Here is a 22,219-nt window from a genome sequence, read left to right on the forward strand (position 1 = left end):
TTTTACATTCTTCAGAATCTGTCTTACTAGCACAAATTCTTCTTTCCCCTCCCCCTTAATTTACTTGATTTCTGAAGGGTCAATTGCAATTAAAAGGAAGAGGAGTGATGAGAGGATGGCTTGAGTTTTAAGAATGTTCCTTAGCTGTATGTCAGGGCTCCACGAGTGCACACCATGCTGGGCTGCATTCTGGAGGCCCTCCTTGGCTCTGACTGTATTTATAAGTTATCCTACATTATGCTAGCACATCAGCTGCCACAGCTGTTTGTAGAATCTGCCTCCCCAGAGGTCTTCAGAGATAGAAAAGGATGCCAATCTCCATGACGGTTTCAGTGCAGTCCTGCTGATTGGAAGGAACAGGCTAGATTTTTCTGTAAAGGTTTCTTTCAGTCTTGAGTGCTCTTAGATGGATGAGTTTGCTTTTTGGTGCAGGAGGGAGAGATGAAAACTGACACTCTATGAACTTACCGGCATATCACTGCACACATCCTGGGTATTTATATTTACGTATTTATTTATTTTGAGATGGAGTCTTTCTTTGTTACCCAGGCTGGAGTGCAGTGGTGCGATCTCAGCTCACTGCGACCTCTGCCTCCCAGGTTCAAGCAATTCTCCTGCCTCAGCCTCCCGGGTTCAAGCAATTCTCCTGCCTCAGCCTCCCGAGGAGCTGGAATTATAGGAGCCTGCCACCACATCCAGCTAATTTTTGTATTTTTAGTAGAAACAGGGTTTCGTCATATTGGCCAGGCTGGTCGTGAACTCCTAACCTCAAGTGATCTGCCTGCCTCAGCCTCCCAAACTGCTGGGATTACAGGTATGAGCCACTGCTCCTGGCCCATCCTGGATAGAGAGTCAAACATACTGTTTTCATGCTTTTAATGTTTTCAAAGTACTTAGCTGTGCCATGTGAGGGAGGTAGGGATTTCTTTAGGTCCCTGTGGCACAGAGGAGTCAGCGAGGCACAGAATCATTTAATTATCAGTTAAAGTGACAGCCTGGCTTGACACAGAGCAGAGATGGTGTTCCTGGATGTCTGCCCTCCAAGTGCATGCTCTTTTCTCTTGACCCTGTTACTTCTTTGTGTTCGTGGTTTTTGCTCTGTCTCATAGAGTTCAGACATTTGATTTGGAGCCATAATATTTTACAGCTATAACAATTTGGGGAGCATATTTAGTATAAGTATGTCCCATACAACTTTTATACCAGGCATCCTATATTTTATCTGGCAGTCCTGGCCCCAGGGCAACCCTATGTGAGAAACTTGTAGGTCCATTTTACATGTGAGGGAACTGAGGCTCAAAAAGGTTAAACAACTTTCCCACGGTAACACCTGAGATGGAATGGCAGGCAGCTGACTCCAAAGCCCCCCAACATGGCCTTTGCTTGTCTGGGAGATGGAGCTCCAGGTGGAACTGGTAAAGGAGGTGAATCCATTGGCTGGGAGACGTCATGAGTTTGAGATTGTATTAGGAGCACCTGGCACATGGTGGCCATCAACCAATTTTTAGTCTCTCTCTCTCCCTTCCTTCCCCTGCATCAAATTGGAAATTCCCTTGAGACCCTCACACAGCGAGGCCTCTACAAACACGTTGAACCTGCCACCCTTGTCGGAAAGCAGAAGGAAGAAGGATGATGTTGGAGAAGATCCCTGCCATTTGATTTCTTACGACAGCCCGAGGCCTCAGAGAGCTCAGAGCAAAGAGACCCTGGAATGCAGCCCCAGATCCCTGGAAGAGACTTTACAGGTGTCATGTTGGAGAGTGGAGAGTGAGGGGGATGGTCTCAAAGAACAGGAGCAGAGATTATCAGAGACACCACAAACTTGAAAAGTCAGGATGGGTAGGACTTGGGGAGAAAAAAAATCTTACCTTTACAATAGCTTCAAGGACCACAAATTTAAGGGCTCTCCAGAGGCCTTAGGACAGAGAGAGTCGAGGAAGTGCCGGTCCAGGATACGACCCTTTTAAAAGTGTGCCCGTGGTGTCACTGCTGCGGGCAGCGGTGGTGATGTCAATGTTTGCTCTTCTCGGGCTCCCTCCATGACACTGAAAAGACGGAAGTGCTTTTACCTGTCCAGAAGGAGGGGCAGCTGAAAGAAGGAGGGAAGAGGGTGGTCCAGTGCAGGTGCAGCCTGTTTGGAACCTTCTGTGCCTGCACTGGACCACCCTCTTCCCTCTCTCCTTCCTTCTGCTGCCCCTCCTTCTGGATGGGTAAAAGCTTCTCCTGTCTCCTCCTGGACTTTCTCATAGCTATAGGCTTCCATGTTCCCAACTTCTATTATTCAGAGGAGTTCAGCTCAGCCACGTCTGTGCCAGAGCTTTGATGCCCCACCTATCAGCCACACAAAGGGCCCTGCCATGAATAAGGCCTCCCTCACTGACGATCCTTAATTTTTTAAAATAATTAAGCCTCTGCCATAAAGTCAGTGTCCTGGCTGCCAGCCACCAGGCAGAACCTACTAGACTTCTCTAAAATAGATACTGGGGCCTCCTTCCTCAACCATGGTCGGGGCCTAAGCTTCCTTCTCAAAGGCAGGCAGTCCTAGGCTTTAGGGCAAGAAGTGCTTCCTACGTGCAAGGTGCTCTGGGGAAGGGCTGAGTGTGGAGGGCCGTGTGTGCAGGTCTTTAGGATTTCAGTTGAGTCGCCTTTTCTTGCGGTTTAAGAAGAAAACAGCCAGCTATTCACTCCTTGTAATAAATGCCTCTGCATATTTGAAGACAGAGTTAGGTCATTCTTGAGCTTTCTCATCTCCAAACAAAATAACTATGGCCCCTGTAACCTTACCTTTGCAAATTATAAGGCCCATATGCAGAGAAAAGGCAAAACAAAACCATCTGATGGGGAAGGCCTCCTATCTCTGACCAAGTGTCTGTTTTGCAATGCGGTCTGCACTCGAGTCTTTAATTACATGTAAATTCAGTAGCTTCAAGTGTCTGAGCCAATGGAAGACCAGGTGCTGCCCATCAGGCCCGTTGGATGTGTTCATGCTGCAATGCTGGGCGACAGCGCTTGGCAGAGGCTAGGATTTCTTCTCTTCAGATTCATTTTGGGGCATAAAAAGGGGCATCCGTGAGTGACCCAGGAGCAGTCAGCTGACCTTCCTGCCAGGTCCCCTGAGGGTAGGATGGGCCCCAAGAGCCTCCAGAGAGCTGGCAACCTGCCAAGAAGGCTGCCCTTGGCCTCCACAGAGGCCAGCAAGAGTGGCTTCCAGATGTCCCTGGTGGAGGCTGGCAGCCTCGTCCTGCAGCCAGTGTCTTCCAGGGGAGGCTTCCTGATGCTGCTAACTCAGAGACAGCTGCCCTGCTGAGCGCCTGCCCTCATTGGGGGTGCTGTGATCACATCAGGTTTCTTCCCATGGTTCTTTCCAAGCTCCTTCCCATATTTGTAGTGTGTTATCTTGGTGATACAGACAAGAGGCAAGGAAATACTGGGTAGAAGAGGGCAGTTCCCCGGCAAACGGCCCCACCCTCAAGTCTGGAAACCCGCAGCCCTAAATGGGAACAGGCATTTGTACTTTCATGCCCAAATGTGGGATCCTCCCCCATGACCCAAACATCTCCCACCAGGGCCCACCTCCAACATTGGGGATCCCATTTCAATATGAGATTTGGAGGGAACAAATATCTAAACTGTATCAACCAAGGTTAGTGCGTTTCTCTGTCCTCCAGTTTTGCCTGCCCTGAGCAGCTTTCCTGTGAGCCAGCTGTCCTTTTGGTCTCCAGGCTCACTTTCTTTTTTTCATGCCCAAATGGGGTGGACCCAAGAACACTCTGGTCCACCACACCCCTATCCTGTGCCCATATAAGCCTCAAGCTCCACCAGCAGAGGTACAGGAGAGCAGAAGAGTGGCAGAGCAGCAGAGCAGCAGAGTGGAGTGGCAGAGAAGGAGACAAGAGAAGGAGCATCTGAATGAAGAAAGGAGTTCAGCTGGGGACAGTCAGAGAGGAGATTGGCCGCAGGACAGCTGAACTCCAGGGGAAGATCATCTTCCCACTCCATCCCCTTTCCAGCTCCCCATTTATCCCACTGAGAGCCACCTCCGTCACTCAATAAAATCCCTGCATTCACCAACCTACAAGTCTGAGTGACCTAATTCTTCCTAGATGCCAGACAAGGACCCAGGCACCAAGAAGGCAGAGTGTAAAAGACTGTCACCTTGACTCTCCACTGAGCTGATTTAAGACTTGCTATCCACGGACAGCAGCTGCTAAAAGAGCATTAATTGTAACACACCCCTAGACACTACCATGGGGCTGGAGCCCAAAAGCGCTCACCCCAGCTCCTGCACCTACCCATCTGCATGCTCCCCTTCCCACAAGGGGTTTGAGCAGCCAGCAAACAAGCCATACCCCATCACAAGTCCTGCAAGGGGTTCAGGGAACTCTCCCGTTTCATTGGGAGACCCAATGCGTTAGTCTGTTTGTGTTGCTAAGAACACCTGAGTCTGGGTATTCATAAAGAAAAAAGGTTTATTTGGCTTATGGTACTGAAAGCTGTATAAGAAGCATGGCACCAGCATTTGCTTCTGGTAAGGACTCATGAAGCTTTTACTCATGGCCAAAGGGGAGCAGGCATGTCACATGTGAGAGAGGGAGCGGGAGAGAGAAGGATGGAGGTACCAGATTAAAAATCCAGTTTTGCAGGAACAAGTAGAACAAGACTTAGTACCATGGGGAGGGCACACAGCCCTTCATGAGGGACCCTCCTGCATGACCCAAACACCTCCCACCAGGGCCCACCTCCAACATTGGGGATCCCATTTCAATATGAGATTTGGAGGGAACAAATATCTAGACTGTATCAACCAAGGTTAGTGCATTTCTCTGTCCTCCGGTTTTGCCTGCCATGAGCAGCTTTCCTGTGAGCCAGCTGTCCTTTTGGTCTCCAGGGTCACTTTCTTTTTTTCAAAGCCCAGTGTTCAGATATTAGGCTGAGCTTCAGGACTGGGGAGTCACAGGACAAGCTCATATACGTGCTTAAGCAAATGCAGTAAATTTTTTAAATAAAGAAAAAGTTATTTCGACAGTGCCAGTCATTCTGTGTGCCACCCTAGATATACCACAGGGTGGATGCGGAGTGGAGGGTAGAGGAGTGTGCATCCCTTGCTCTATCTGTGCCTGTCCTTCCTACAAGCTGCTCAGACCAGGAGCACCTGGATTTGCCCCAGTGGGACTCACCTTTGAGAGACATAGTTTTGGCCAAAATAGCTGTTAAGTACAAGTCTTCAACTGGTGCCCAACCAAAGGGAAAGCAACCTTTTCCAACAATGAAGAAGAAATTGGTTGTGTCTGCTTTTCAATAGCAAGGGAGTGAATCTCAAACATGGTGCCTCTGTTAAGGTGTTCAATGATTTCAACTACATGACAAATGTGCTTTGGGAATGTGAAAGGAAAATAAATCTTGGGACCTCAAAGTCACTAAGCTAAAGGGACAAGTCAAGCTTGGAACTGCTTAGAGCAAACCTACTTCCCATTCTGTTCAAAGTCATCTCTCTGAGGCTCACCTGAGACAAATGCATATCTAATTGCTTCCTCTGCGCTATTGTTGGTGTAAAAATGCAGATTCACTGAGCCAGACTAAATTGTCTATTCAGTGGAAGGTTGATCGAGTACGCAAAATAATGAAACCTTTTGTCTCTTATCTACTTCTAACCTGGAAGCCCCAACTTTGAGTTGTCCCACCCTACCAGACCAAACCAATGTACATGTTACACATATTGATTGATGTCTCATGTCTCCCTAAAATGTATAAAAGCAAGCTGTACCCTGACCACCTTGGGTGCATGTCATCAGGACCTCCTGAGGCTGTGTCACAGGAGCATCCTTAACTTTGGCAAAGTAAACTTCCTAAATTGACTGAGCCCTGTCTCAGATATTTAGAGTTCACAGGAATGATTTCAGATACCCCAGGGAGATGTGCCTCTACTGCGCGGCTCCTGGCTTGCTCTCAGACTAGACCATAAGCTCCCTCATTTTTGTATCCCCAGTGCCCGAAACTGTGCCTGGCACTTGAGGGTCCATGATGTGTACTTTTGGCTTTGTTGAATAGTTTAATTAACTCATTAGTGATGCAAAGTTCTAACTGCATATTTACAGATATTTATGTGTGCCCCACCTTATGGGTGGTGAGAAGTAGAAATTCAAAGAGACAAAATCATACTTTCTCTCCTCAAAATGCTTATAAAGCTACCAAGAAGACAAGACATAGACACATTAAATATAAATAAAATACAAAAGGATCTACCCTAACATGCAAATATGTGTTCACAGAAACAAAGTTCTTCTTACCAAATTCCTGTTGTCTAAAGCAGTTTTTCCTAAAACACATTCTTCAGAATACCAGTTTCTCAGGGTGCCAATGTGAGGAAAAGCTTTGGTGGTCAGATGAGTTCAGGGCTGGGTTAGGCTGATTTCTTTACCAGAGGGCTTCTTGAAGACTTAAAGAAATTTGTATTGAGATATAATGTGTATAGCATAAAGTTCACCCACTTTAAGTAAACAACTCGTTGGCTTTTAGTATAGAGTTGTGTAGCCATCACCACAATGTCACTGCAGAATGTTTCCATCACCACCCAAAACACTTCATGCTGTTTGCAGCCATTTCCCATCCCCTTCCTTCCTAGCCCCTGACAACCACTAATTTACCTTCTGCCTCTATAGATTTGCCTATTCTGGCCATTTCATATAGATGGAATAATTTACTGTGGGACCTTTTGCGACTGGCTTCTTTCATTTAACTTAATGTTTTCAAGGTTGATCCACATAGTTGCATGTATGCACTGATGGATATTTGGGTTGTTTCCACTTTTTGGCTATCCTAAATAACATTGTTATAAAAATTCATGTACAAGTTTTATTTGACTATATGTTTTCAGTTCTCTTGGGTCTATACAGAAGAGTGGAATTCCTGGGTCATACTGTGAATCTATTAAACCTCTTTTCTTTATAAATTACTCTGTGTCAGGTATTTCTTCATAGCAGCGTGAAAATGAACTAATACAGTAAATTGGTGCCAAGGTAGTGGGGGATTGCTATAAGATCCCTGAGAATGTGGAAGCGACTTTTGAACTGGGTAATGGGCAGAGGTTGGAACAGTTTGGAGGACTCAGAAGACAGAAAGATGTGGCAAAGTTCAGAATTTCCCAGAGACTTGTTGAATGGCTCTGATCAAAATGCTGATAGTGATATGGACAATGAAGTCCAGGATGAGGTGGTCTTAGATGGAGATGAGAAACTTATTGGGAACTTGAATAAACATGATTCTTGCTATGCTTTAGCAAAGAGACTGGCAGCATTTTGCCCCTGCCCTAAATATCTGTAGAACTTTGAACTTGAGACACCTAATTTAAGGTATCTGGCCAAAGAAATTTCAAAGCAGCAAAATGTTCAAGTGATGACTTGGGTGCTCTTTAAAGCCGTCAGTTTTATGCGCTTACAAAGTTATGGTTTGGAATTGGAACTTACGTTTAAAAGGGAAGCAGAGCGTAAAATTTCAGAAAAATTACCCAGAAGGAATTAAACCCCATGGCTGCTTCATGAAGCAGGAAAGGTGGATAGAAAAGACAGAGAAAAGATGCAAAATATACAATCTATAATTTAAAAAGGGAAAATTATTACAGAGCCCAGGAGAGCAAACACATAAAAGTAGAATAGAATGAAATAAATTATGGCAACTATTTTGACTAAACTAAAAAGAACTCTATAATGAAAACTTTTCTAGAAGGAAAATTTCAATCTTATATTTCATTTGCTGGAATCAACCTTGTGACTGGAACCAACCTTGTGAAAATTACACAAACTTCAAGAGAATTAAAAAGAAGGAAATGCTTCCAGAATTATTATATGTGGTCACAATAAACTTCATTTCCAAAACGAATAAAAGCATTAGAAACAGAAAATTAATTCCTGCATCTGACATGAACACAGATGTAAAATGCATAAAAAGCACATATATGTGTAATGTGCAGTTCATATATATATACATATTTGAAATATCTATCTATATATATCTATATAGGTATTTATAGATATCTAAATATATCTATATCTGTATATATGTAAATGTACATATATGTGTGTTGATGTACATATATGTATATATGAATGCATAGCTGTATATAGCTATATATGTATGTAGCCATATATTAAATTATATATGCCTATACAATTTAATTTCAGTATATATCTATATATTTAATAAACAGATATAGCAATACACATTATAGCTCTTATGCTTAAAACTCAGGCAAATTTTAATAATTGCAATTTCTCAGTGATGGTCATAAAATGAAAGGTATGACAGGCTTAGTTAACTAATTTTAGAAAAAAATTTATATTGTTTTATTTAAATGTTTTATTGTCCTTTTTTTTTTTAATTTGGAGACAAGGATTTGCTGTGTTTCCCAAGCTGAAGAATAGTGTCAACTCACAGGTGAACACTTTTCTTCACTTTTGGAATAAGTTTTTATTTTGCTTGGAATTTTAGCTTAAATAAATAATAAGTGTACATTAAAAAGCCTGCTACTTTGATCTAATCTATGAGAATTATTTAAATTCTCATCCAATAGAAGACAAAATCAAAGTAAAAAGAAAATTGGGCTATTGCCAGAGAGACACAGCTCTTTACTGTTAGACGTGAGGTAATCTCCCAGACATTCTTGCTCACACAGTTGCAGTCCACTGCAAGAATAGAAGATGTGAGGACAGCATTACTCAGTTGCACCTTGAGCTCACTGACTATATATAGTTAACTATCTTTATTGAGGATAATAATAGTTAAAATAAATCACATTGATTTTTAAATGTACAGTTTTTATGAAATTTGCAAATAAATAATCCTTCTAACCACTTCCAAAGTCAAGATATAAAGTATTTTCACAACCCCAAAAAGCTCTTCCTGAGCAAGTTACATGATCAACTTGCTCTCTACCCCATAGATTAGGCAACTTTTGGCCCATTTTGAAAGGTCCACTCATAGCTCTTCCACAATGACTTTGTCTCTAATCCTCTGTTCTGTTTTTTCTAAGGTCTGATGATTTGTTCAAACCCATAGACAATGTCATTGAATGGCTGATCTCTCTCTGCAAAATGAACAAGGATATAACACTTGCACTTTGCTCACTGTTATGATTTTTACTCTCCAGGCCATCCTTGACTGTGAGAATGATGTGACATCAGTCCAGCATCCATGGATAGAACTCTGTCCAGCATAGCATCATTGTAGACATACAAAGAATGAGGACTCACCTAGGAGACAATGATGTAATTTTTCACATTAGGGAAAATCATCTCCGTTCATACTATTTGGCACCTCAAGTAAGTTAGAAAAATATTTTAAGGTGACACATGAATTTGGTGAGTGTTTTAGAAATACATCAAATTTCAAGAAATTGCAAAGGAAATTCCTATAGCCAGAGCAGGTACTATATCTGGTTCTAGAAACCAACTATTTTGATGAGGAATAAATAGAATTATCTTAAGAGATTTAATTTATTAAAAAATTTTGTAAATATGCATATGTTTCTTGTATATATGTAAATGGCCTTATTTAGACATGAATATGGAACTACATGCACCCAACTATTTATCAAATATATATATATATAATGCACCTACATTAATGTTTATATATATATATGGAGTTTCCATAAATGAGGTAAATTTTACACTTTTTATTTATATATAATTTTTTAAATTTCTTTTTAAATTTCTCATTGGTAGCTTCATAAATAGATTACCAAATATTTATACTTCTGCCATTAATTATAATAAAATACATCTTATATGGGTGAATGTGTATTACATTGGTCACTTTTTTTTGCACAATGGTGATTGATAACCAACTACTTAAAAGTCAGTGTATTACATCAAGTTTTATCGTGTTTGTGGATGTTCATTTTAATATTAACATGACTCTTCAAGGCAGGGTTCAGCTGGGTGGTTTTGCTACAGGGAGCAGAGCTTGTCTCTAACCTATGGATTGTGTTCATCTGAGGTCAAGGCTAAAGGGCAGTATTTACCCAGGCACCACATTCTAACGAAGGCTGCAGGAGTGGGCAACCTCCCCAAACCAAGTTGAAATGGTGAATGAAGTCTAATAATTTTGAACACAGATACATACAATTTTAAGTTATTCTTTTACCTTGGTAATTATTATGGTTCCTACAAACTTTTACTCCATTTAAACATCAAAGCATTTTATTATTCCATGGACAGATAATTATGTTTCTCCACCTTTACAATCTTCCAACTGTTTTCAAATGTCATGTTGCATTGATTAGAAAATAAAGCTGGGTGTGGTTGCAACATGTGGCTTTCCATTGAAATTTTTAAAAATAGCCTCATTGCCATAATAGTACACAGAATTTTGCTCTTGTCGCCCAGGCTGGAGGGCAGTGGCATGATCTTGGATCACTGTAACCTCCACCTCCTGGGTCCAAGTGATTCTCCTGCCTCAGCCTCCCTAGTAGCTGGGGCTAATGGTGCCCACCACCATGGTATCTCTTTAGCCGAAACAAATATCACATAGAACATAGCTTCTTAAACCTTTTATAGATCACCTGTTATCAACTACCATGGCTAAAGGAAGGTTCTCATTCAGTGAACTGAAGGTCATTCTGCTATTTAGCGTATGTATCATGCTCTCAGTGCGCTAATGATCCTGCTGGATTCTGGATACATGTTGAGTAGCAAAGAATTTTCATAATTTAAAAAAGGTTACACCAGTGTTCAGGTTTTTCTGTTGTTTTGGTTTCTTTATCAAGAAATGTTTTTCATTTGTTTGTAAAATGATTGTTATATATGTCATACAATTTCCTGATTTTTAAGCTGTGTCTATGACTTAAAGTTATGTTGCTATGTGACAAGTGCAAGTACATTCAAATGTATTCTGAGGCCATCCATAACTGGCAAAACTTTTCACTACTTTGTGAAAATACTGACCATGTTGGGCTTTCAGCTGTCAGTTCCTCATTATCACCATCACTTCTTAAAGCACATTCTTCAGAACCACTTTTCCCTCTATACTTTCCTGTAGAGTTGTTCACTGAGGGGTCCTTCCATGAGATTTGGAAGTCGGAAGAGAATGATTCAATGCTCATTGACACCTGCAGACAGACAAGTGGACTTAGTTGAGAACTAGAGAATCACCTAGAGACATACTGCAGGAGGCTGAGAGCATCAGCAACTACACTCTGGGCTTCTCAGACAGATCCAAGGACCATGTGGTTAGGCAGCCCACACCTGCAGGGTAGGGTGCACCCTGGTTTCTGCAGGAGCACCAGAAAATCATGTCTCTAGTATCTGCTTCCCTGGATAACATCAACCAGGCCTTGGAAAGCTGTAGTTTAGACACTAATTTCATAAATTAAAACAATTCCTGCTTGGAAGGGCTAGAGTGGCTTCTCTTTTGCTATAAGAATTCCAATTATCCCATAACAGACTCCTCAGGTGGCTAAATCTCTTTATTAAATCAGGACTCATATTTCATGTCTTTGCTTCTGGGGATGAGGAGGAAAGAGTGGATGCAAAGGAGCCACCTCATCACAATTTACCAACATTTCCAGATGACCTTCAAAACTTGGCTGCATCTGGAAAACAACTCAGCAGATTGAGGCACCAGGAGGAGCATCTGGGGCAACCCAGTCTCACTCATCTGCTATCCCAGCGGTTGATGTTATGACTTGTCACACTGGGAGAGGGAAAATGCTCTCTTGTTGACAGTAATAAGTTGCAAAATCTTCAGGCTGCAGGCTGCTGATGGTGAGAGTGAAATCTCTTCCATATCCGCTGCCACTGAACTGAGATGGCATCCCCCTCTGCAAGCTGGATGCCCTATAGGTCAGGAACTTAGGTGCGTTCCCTGGTTTCTGCTGATACCAATTTAAATAGTTGTAAATGCTTTGACTAGCCTGGCAAGAGATGGTGACTCTGTCTCCTACAGATGCAGACAGGGAGGATGGAGGCTGGGTCATCTGGATGTCACATCTGGCATCTCAGATTGGAAATACAAAAACAAATATTTACACTTTTCACCATGTTATGCGAGGATTTCCGTGAAGAGCCAGGGTGTACTGAGCACACTGGGTGGCTAAATTCCCAGGGTTGTCCTTCTTTACCTGGGAGACAGGGCAGCAGGAACCCCAGGAGCTGAGCGGGGATCCTCATGTTCATGCTGTGTCCTGACTGCCACTGACTCCTGCACAGGGTGTGACCAGCCTATTAAGAAGTCTTCAGGGCAGGGGGCTGTGCTCTAGGACATGCAAATCAGCAGGGGATGGGGCAGGCTGGGCACAGCTGCAGGGCTGGCTCATCTCGGTAACTCAGCACAGGGGCAGTGTCCCCAGGGTCCCAGGTCAGACCAGGCCTGATAGATTTGCCTGGAGGGAATGTATTTCTCTCTAGATCCGTTGTTTCGACAAGAGATATTTTGGGGAAAAAAAGTCAAAATTTAATGCAAACCTAAGTAGTACATGGAGTAATATATTTTAGAGTTGTGTCGGGAGTATATAGGAGAGTATGACCATTTGTAGGGAATGTCTGATAATGTCTTAGAGAGTGGGGCTATCAGGTCTTCAAGTTATTTAAATGGACATTGTGGGAGCGACAATCCCTTTGTTATAGTAACAACACCTCTGTGATTGTCACATTGTTCCCATTGTTTCATGTGGGAAAAAAAGTCTTTGTCAGAAGCATATTTAAATATTCAAAGGTATTTTGTAGTGACCTTAAACATTTATTACCAGTATATTTTCAAGCAATTCCCTGCAGATGCTCAATAATGATGCTGTGATTCCTCAATGCCTGTGCCACTCACAGATCTTCCATAATCCAGAACTATAGGTCTCTGTAATAACCAGGGACTAAATGGACAGCACCTCCGTCTTGGTGACCCATATGATCAATTGTCTCCACAGGAAGAAGAACAAGGTAACTTACCATTGCTAATGCTCTGAGCTGCCTTTCCCACTGGAATGTCCCCAGGTGTTCAGGTACAGCTCCCAAAAAACCGGGCTTTCTGGAAAGCAGGGGAGGGAGAGGTCCTGGGGAAAGGCCAAGTCAGTGAACACTTTCTCTTCTGTGAGGGCAGCAGCTACTCAGTGCATGTCCCTGCCCTGCACCATCAATGCCACTTTCCTCTTTGACTCTTTAGCAGTATGTGGGGACATCATCCTTACTCAGATGCCAGCCTCCTTGCCTCACTTCCAGGAGAGAGAATCTGCATCTCCTGCCAAGCCACTGCCCATGTACGTGAAGAAATACTTTGAATCTGGATAAAACTTGGAAACAGATTTGAACCCCTATACCTCACATATCTGCCTCTGCCCAGGCATCCCAGCCTGGTTGTGCAGTAAGGGAAGTGGAATCAACTGTATCGACATGAGAAGACTAGAACCTGGGGAGTTCAGGGAGCATTACTCACGCATCACTAAGAGTGAGCAGACCACAGTGGTATAGCCTGTACACAGATCTCCTGCTGCTTTCCAGGGGCCTGAATTTCAAGGGAAATTACTGGCAAACTGCTTGCTAAGATTTAGGTTCAGAGAGAAGCAGCTCTGGATTGAAATACACAAATTGTTTTGTGCAGGGAGGTGAATGTAGCAGTCACTCTTGCTACCCTTTGCCTTTCCCCTTTGCTGTACTTCTGCTGACTCCCCAAGGCCATATCTGTTCCTCACTGCTCTATCTCAAACTGGAGAAGGCAGCCCTGCCTGCACACATGGCCTTTCACAGCACCTGGAATAAGCATCCTCTAAGAAAGTCCTCAATCAGTGAGGACAGGAGAGGTGTATATACCCCAGCTCCCTCTCTTCTCAGGTGGTATAATACTGAGACATTTTCCTGTTTCCACGTGGGCTTGAGCTCCAGTCATCCTCAGCAGTAGCTCTTTGCTGAGGAGACTTTTGGAGTCCCTCCTTTCTTTCCTCCTTCACTGCCTTGTTTCCTCCCAGTGTTTCCTGTGCATTATAAATATGCTGCCTGCATAGGCATCATTATCCCTGAAAGATCCAACCTAAGAAAGCGGAAAAACATTCTTTCTTGGACAGTATGGTCTGAATTCTTGCCAATTCTTTTTTTTTTTTTTAATGCATAGGAATATTCAGAAAATTTAGGAAACACCTGAATTATCTTGGAATGGTCACCCTCAGTTCTTCAAAATGGTTCTATCTTGTCATTTTTTAGTGTCAATTTTCACAAGACACACAGGACATTTCACTGTGAAGAGGGCTAACACCAGAATACTTCTTATGTGTAAAAGCTCTTGGATAAATCCTTTAAACTCTCATACTCTCTGGGTATGTGATTAGCTCTTGTGTTCTCTGGATATGAGAAAAGTAGGGGGCTATTTGTTCATTTGTTGTCACATTAGGAGAAGAAATCAGATTTATAGGACACATTTTGAGAGTGAAGAGCTGGGTCAGAGAGATGAGGATGGTAGAAAAGATGCAAAGTGTTCAGGGCAATACAAGATGTGCTCCTGCCCTCAAATCTGAAGAAAGACATTTAAATTTTAAAGACTTTGAGGAAGTTTTTCTATGTGGGCAAAACTGCAGAGAGGCCAGAGTTTATAATTGTGGTAATCATGGCAAGGTTCAGAAGTGGCAAGGGGCTTGTGTTAAGAATTCCACACCACCCTTCTGTCTTTGTCTCTTCTCTGAGTTTAAAAGTAATTCATTCCTTCATGGAACAAACATGGCTGTGTGGAAGGAACATATTTAAGCTGGGTTCCAAGCTCAGCCCTGATAATTGCTGGCCATGTATCTTTGGGCAAACCACCCCTCTGCTCTGATGAACAGTTTACTCATGTGTGAAAAGTAGCACCAAGGATATCAGGGGCTGTCCTGAAGGTTTCTCTAGTTGATGCACCAGGAAATGTATCTATGCATATATATGTATGAAAAGACTACTTAGGGCCCCTTTTCTGCATCCTTGAATATCTTAGAATGAAGATTCTAGATAAGATATTACTACCCAGATGTCAGGTTCTACTAAGAATTATCAATATTTATTCTGTAACTAACAGATGCTCCAGTATACACTGTGGGGTTTCCTGTATGCTATTTCCATCATAAAAATCTTCTAATATGTGTAACATTAGAGAATCAAATGTGGAGATTCCCAATCATTATACTACCTTTAGGCTGGATTTATTCTAAGCCCCATTTGTATTAGTATTTTTGGGCTGCTGTAACAAACTGCCAAAACTTTGGTAGCTTAAAGCAACAGAAATATATTCTTTTATTATAGTTCTGGAGGCCAGAAGTCCAGCATCAGTTTCAGCAGCCAGGAGCAGGCTGTCATCAGACAAAGCTGCTACAGAGGCTCCAGGGGCAAGTCTATTTTTTACTTCTTTCAGCTTTGGTGGCTTAAGCTTTCATTGGCTTGAGTCCAAATCATTTCAATCTCTGTTGCTGTCTTCAGATGGTCTTCTCTTCTGCAGGATTTTTAAAAATGACATTTAACAAAGACAGGCCCCTTTAGGGCTCACCTGGTCAATACAGGATAATCTGCCCGTTTTATAATCCTTAATTTCATGTGCAAAGGCTCTTTTCCTATGAAAGGTACCTGTACAGTTTCCATGGAATAGAGCCTGATCATTTGAGCATCATACTCAGCACTAAACCATTATAGAATGACTCTTCAGTGTTGGTACTATACACACATCACATGCTCTTCTCTCTCTCTCCCCTACTCTCGTTCTCTCTTCCTTCCTTCTGATTATAAATCTCCTCACTTCCCTAAGTGTATCCAGTGCCACCTATGTCCAGGTTACAGCAGCACACATAGGAGGGCCTGCATAGGTATCATTGTCCCTGAAATGTTGTGGTTTTGCTTAGAGACCTGCTCTATCCCTCATTATTATTCAGAAAGAAGGACACAGCCAAAGATAGCCGTCAGCCATCTGGGGAGAAGCTGTCTGTACAGAGGACAGTCAGGGGCTATCATTCTCTGGATCTCTGCTTATCTTCAGATGCCTGTGGTCCTCAGCCCTCAGTGAGGGTCTGTGTGGCCCCTGATTCGAGCAGGATCCAACAGGATCCTTATGAGAATATCTGATTCACAGAAAGCAGCGAGTGAAGGTAAGAGATCATCAGGATTTGTGTTCTGAGCACCGATCACAACATTGGTCATGACAACGCTGACCAAAACAGGAACTGGACAAAATAGGATGCACTACAGAAACTGGCCCAGACCAGCTAGAACCAAGATGGTGACAAAAATGACCTCGAGAGCACAGTGTGAGTGGGTCTTTCCCCGGGGTCTCCCATCAGACAAAGAGTGGCAGCCATGGCTCAGTGCTGCGTGATCATAGTATGAAACCCCTCCACGGTCTTTTCACAGCCCCCCTCGGACTGCAGTGATGTGGGATTTCTCTGTCCAACTTTCATGGCTCAAGCAACTTCTGGGACTCTGTTCACAACGGGAGGTCATGAAGGTAGTTAGGCTGTTGATGGCCAGAGTGACGTCTGTCCAGACTCACCCCCTTGACCCAGGCAGGCATCGTATCCAGGGGGCAGTGGGAGCCAGCAGGAGATCAGTGTCAGCCCTTATTTCCCGTAGAGCTAGGCTAGGACACTTATTTCCGTGACTGGCTCTGCTGGTGACAGTGACCCTGTCTCCTGGAACACAGGGAGGGGCCTGGAGATGAGCACCACACAATATCCCAACTGTCACATAAGTGGGGAACAAATATGAACATTCCCAAATGTTAATTCTAAATAACTACTTCATTCAGTTTGATTAAGTTCTGATGAACAAGCAAAATGGGCTACAAACTTCATCTTGAAGGATGTTTAATGCAAAGAAACTCTGCATTAAATTCATGTTTAATGCACAGAAACTGAAGGTGAAGCCCGAGTTCTCCCTCTTCACCAGAGAGTTGGAAAAGCAGGAGGAAGAGGAGCAACACCAGGTCCCCACGTCCACGAGGGTCTCCTGAGGCTGATCCTGCTCAGAGAGAGTGGGAAAGGTGGATGAGTCAGCTTGCACTGCCACACCAAAAAAACTGGATTGGATGGCAGAAACCACAGAATTTAATTTTCATATTTCTGGTGCCTGGAATAGCCGAGATCGATGTCCAGCAGGGTTTGCTTTCTGGTAAAGACCTTCTTCTTGGTTTGCAGATGCAACCTTCTCACGGTGTCTTCACACAGCCTTTCCGTAGAGCGAAAGGCAGATAGAGAGAGAAGGGAGAAAGGAGAGATCTCTGAATCTTATAAAAACACGAATTCGCCAGGCGCGGTGGCTCATGCTTGTAATCCCAGCACTTTGGGCCTGAGGCCAAGGCAGGCAGACCACGAGGTCAGGAGATCGAGACCATCCTGGCGAACATGGTGAAACCCCCTCTCCACTAAAAATACAAAAAATTAGCCGGGAGTGGTGGCGGGCGCCCGTAGTCCAAGCTACTCGGGAGGGTGAGGCAGGAGAATGGTGTGAACCCAGGAGGCAGAGCTTGCAGCAAGCCGAGATCGTGCCACTGCACTCCAGCCTGGGTGACAGAGCGAGACTGCCTCAGAAACAAGCAAACAAGCAAACAAACAAAACAAAACAACAACAAAAAACACGAATTCTACTGGATCAGGGACCCCCCTTATGACCTCAATTACATCTTTAGAAGCCCTAATTTCTACAGTCATATTGAAATTAGGGTTTCGACATGAATCTGAGGGCACAATTCAGTCCATAGCAGGTGGGACACAGCCAGGGCCTTGCTTCCAGTGTCAGAGAATGGGGCAGGTTCCCACAACTCAGCACATGGGTGGCTCCTCCCAGGTGCCCAGGTCACAAGAAAGACCCGCCTCTAACTTTCGGGCTCCCTGTTGATAATGGGACACCCGCACTCCTACTTTCCCAGTGTTCCTGAGACCATGGTGTTGTCTTTTGTTTATTGTGGAGTGTGTTTGCCATCTTCAGACAGGTCTTTGACATAGCAACTTATCGGACATTTGATTCTGTGATTGTGAAAATTACTTGATTAATTAGTCATAAGTAAAAAATTAAACAATACATTGAATCAGAAAAAAGGAGGGCCAGATGAAGAGCTTAAAAGGAATCTGAGTATCTTAAAAAGACATATTCCTTTCAAACAAGAACAGTTAGAGTCACAGATTTTTTAACAAATGACTTTTTAGCAGCAATGATGAAATAGTAAATGACAGCTTCAAATAGGCTACCACATATGTAAGTTTATTGTCAAAGAATATCTTCAAGAATCATGTAAACACATTTTCAGATTAAAACAAACAAACAATGAATGTGGGTTTATCAGCAGACCCATTCAATGGAAAATTTCTCAAATCTGTGATTGAGTCAAAAGTACATTTGTCCCTGATGGAAAGCTAGAGGTTTTATTTGTTTCTGTATTTATTTTTCATCCTTAGAAGAAAACAGCTTTCTCTGCATTTGGTTCCACCTCATGCTGTTGAGGATGACCATGGGGGCAGTGACTGTGAGGAAGGAGGAAGGCTGTGCTCTCAGGGTGGTCGTGCCTCCTGCCCACCTGAGTGACCTCATGGAGCAGAGCCACCCACACCACGAAGGCCACGTGCCTGCCTCTGCACTGCCATGGCACAGACACAGAAATCTTGTCACATTTAGTCCACCATATTTTGAGGTTTCTTTGTAATAAATTTAATTATGCTCTGATTCTCCTTGTATCTCTCTCCTTTCAGATTTGGAATCATTTACTTTTCACCATTTTGACTTGAGAATATAGACCTTTGGGATATCAGCATCAGGTAGGTTGTACATTTGTTTGCTTTTCCTAAGAATATATCTAACCACCTTGAATGGATTTTGATTTTATCTTCTGTCTCATAGAAAAGCAGAAACTCAAGGTGACTAGGTGCTGTCAATCACAGGAGGGCTAAAGTGACAATGGAATTGCTGTATCTCCTGCTGTTGCTACTTACATCTTATTTTCTTTTACTGCATTCTGTAATGACATTTAGGCTCAAAGATACATTAATTAGTACTTTTGAATAACATATTAAGTGCTTATGTTTCTTAATTTGAGGGCTATGGTCTAATAAATATCTATATACATTTTGCCATGCAGCTTTTAAACCTAACAGAAATGACACATTGGAATTTTAATTGCACTTCCTATGGAATCCGTTATCTTGACATAAATCATCTCAGGTATAATTTAAGCTGTTATCCTGCATCAGATTCAATGAGCCTTTTTGTGTCTCTACACTGTGTTTTCACATGTAACAGACATCACTCATTATTCGGTTCATGTAAATTTATTTGGCAGAACAATCAGATCATGGAAGCAGGTAAGTGGTAACACAAGTGAAATACGTGTTAGAAATGACTGGTTTGGGGATAGTTTTATACAAGGTAACACTTGGTCATATTGGGAAACTGCTATCTTCCCACTTTCCCAACTTTCTCCTTTACCACTCACACGAAACTGCCCTCTCTAGTGTTATGGTGAAGAAAGCACTATTGCTTTTTTAACAGAAAGCATTTGTTAGGTTTAAAAGTTCCATGGCAAAATATATACAGATATGTATCAGACCGTAGCCCTCATATTAAGAAAGCATATAAACTTAGAACATTATTGTCAATAGGATCTATTTATTTATTTTATTATTATTTATTTATTTATTTATTTTTTATTATTATACTTTAAGTTTTAAGGCACATGTGCACAATGTGCAGGTTTGTTACATATGTATACATGTGCCATGTTGGTGTGCTGCACCCATTAAGACACATGCACACGTATGTTTATTGCGGCACTATTCACAATAGCAAAGACTTGGAACCAACCCAAATGTCCAACAACAATAGACTGGATTAAGAAAATGTGGCACATATACACCATGGAATACTATGCAGCCATAAAAAATGAAGAGTTCATGTCCTTTGTAGGGGCATGGATGAAACTGGAAACCATCATTCTCAGCAAACTATCGCAAGGACAAAAAACCAAACACCGCATGCTCTCACTCATAGGTGGGAATTGAACAATGAGAACACATGGACACAGGGTGGGGAACATCACACTCTGGGGACTGTTGTGGGGTGGTGGGAGGGGGAGGGATAGCATTAGGAGATATACCTAATGCTAAATGACGAGTTAATAGAATCTATTAAGAGCATAATTTTTCTATGCATTTACAACTAAAATAGACGATTCAGATTTATTTTCAGGAAAAAAATAGGGTCATATAAAAATAACGCATTTATTCATTCTTTGAATGATTTTATGACAACGTAGTATTAAATATTTCCTCTCTAAAGTACTATGTCGGTAAAATACTTTTAAAATTCTAAGAATTTGAGAAGAAAATAAAAATCTCATACAATTCTGCATTGTTCCTGTAATACATTATATAAACTTTATGTTTTCCTTCTGAGTTATTTTTTTTATTTTCAAACCCCACTTTTGGAATTGTAAGAACTCCATTTTCAGTCAGCAAAAGGTAATTGAGGTAAATCAAACTATTTAGGTATTAGGATTTATATTTACCCTGGATTTTAAAAATCTATAAGTAGTAAAAAAAAATCAAACATTATAACTAATTATTCTTAGCCATACTCCCGTGAAAAATAGCTGGTGCAGAATGCTTTCTCCACCATAATACTAGGGATGGCAGGTTCGTGTGAGTGGTAAAGGAGAGAGAAAGTTTGGAAAGTGGGAAGATAGCAATTTCTCAACATGAACAACTGTTACCATGTATAAAACTATCCCCAAACCAGTCGTTTCCAACATGTATTTCACTTACGTTACCACTCATCTGCATCCATGATCTGATTGTTCTGCGAATAAATGGACTCAACAAACGTGGGCCAGACGGGGAGGGTGAGGATGAGCTTTCATTCACTCTTCCTTCATCAGAGCTGGCTGTTTCCAGAGCAGGTGGCTACATGTGGCAGCTGATGGAGCCTTAACATGTGGGACTGAGGTGCAGCTGAGGCTTTCTTGGGCCATAGTCCTCAGCAGCAAACTCTGTCCTGAATTCTCCAACAGCCTCCTCTTCTGCAGACTGAGAGACCCTGCTGAGCTGCTTCCCAGACAAGCAGTGCATGTGAGCAGCTGGGACACCCCAGAAAGGAGGTTTCTCTATGGGGCTGTACCACTGTGGGAGGAAGCTGCAGAGCCTGCATGCAGTAATAAACCCCAACATCTTCAGCTCCACCCGGCTGATTTTCAGTGTGAAATCAGTGCCTGACCCACTGCCATTGAACCTGTCTCAGACTCCAGAGGCCCGGTTTGAAACAAAATAGATCAGGAGCTGTGGATACTGGCCTGGCTTCTGCAGGAACCAATAGAAATAGGTGTATCCATCACTGGACAAGAGGCTCTGACTAGACCTACAGGATATGGGGGTGGCTCTCCCGAGGTGACAGGCCAGGAGAGTGGAGTCTAAGCCATCACAATATCGCCACTGGATCCTGAAATAATAACAGAGAAGTGCAAGGTTATATAGACACATTATGAGCAGCTTTCATGATTTCCCTATGATACTGATTTACAGTTACATATATTTTCAAGTTTTGATTTATATCATGAAAAGTAGAGATTTTCCAAAATGAACCCATTATTTACCAGCCAGCAGGGAACTCTTTATTTTCAAGATCTTAATCAGAGGTCATTGTTCCTTGGAGGTGAATCCTGATTATTCTTAAGACAAAAATATGAATTCTCTTTCCTGGAGCATAGACCATGTGCCTCTAACACATGGTTGAAATAAATATGAAAAGCTGTGGAGCACCCAGAACTCACCTTCCAACCCCATTTTCCCACCTCATATTTTTTCTATCTTTACCAGGGACCCAGAGCATTAGCCGCCCCAGGAGCTGAGCAGGGAGCCTCACTGTGAGAAGATGAACTGAGGATTCCTGATCTGTCGAGTCAAGGTTAGAGCTGAGCTTTTACCTCAGACTCACAAGGGAAGGTCCTCCCCTAGGGTGCAATATGCAAATCACCTGGTGGGTGCAGCAGTGTGGAAAAGGTCAATGGTGGAGGGGGTATGTCTCTACTGTGAACAGTGTGACATAAAATGTTCAATGGAGCAAAACAAACATAGTTCAAGTCAAGTATGCCTGTAGCAGTTGAGGACAGGACACACTAGGCTCTCCTCCCAGTGACGTGACTGAGTATCCCTGCAGCCATGAGGACGGCAGGAAACTTAAGTGGCTGGTCCAGTGAGGATGTGGCAGCCAACACTGGAGGATCTGTAAGGTTTGAGCACCCCAAGGAGTTA

The 22,219-nt window shown here is 42.7% G+C and overlaps 1 gene segment (V, D, J or C); it reads right to left on the reverse strand.

The window, feature by feature from the left end:
* Positions 1 to 11,683: 11,683 nt before the first annotated feature.
* On the reverse strand, positions 11,684 to 12,170 carry LOC112131581 (immunoglobulin kappa variable 1-39-like). The segment is given in 2 exon segments: positions 11,684 to 11,991; positions 12,116 to 12,170. Coding segments are annotated over 2 exon segments (363 nt in total).
* Positions 12,171 to 22,219: the final 10,049 nt, after the last annotated feature.

Source organism: Pongo abelii, chromosome 12 (genome assembly GCF_028885655.2).
Source record: "Pongo abelii isolate AG06213 chromosome 12, NHGRI_mPonAbe1-v2.0_pri, whole genome shotgun sequence".
Taxonomy (NCBI): Eukaryota; Metazoa; Chordata; class Mammalia; order Primates; family Hominidae; genus Pongo; species Pongo abelii.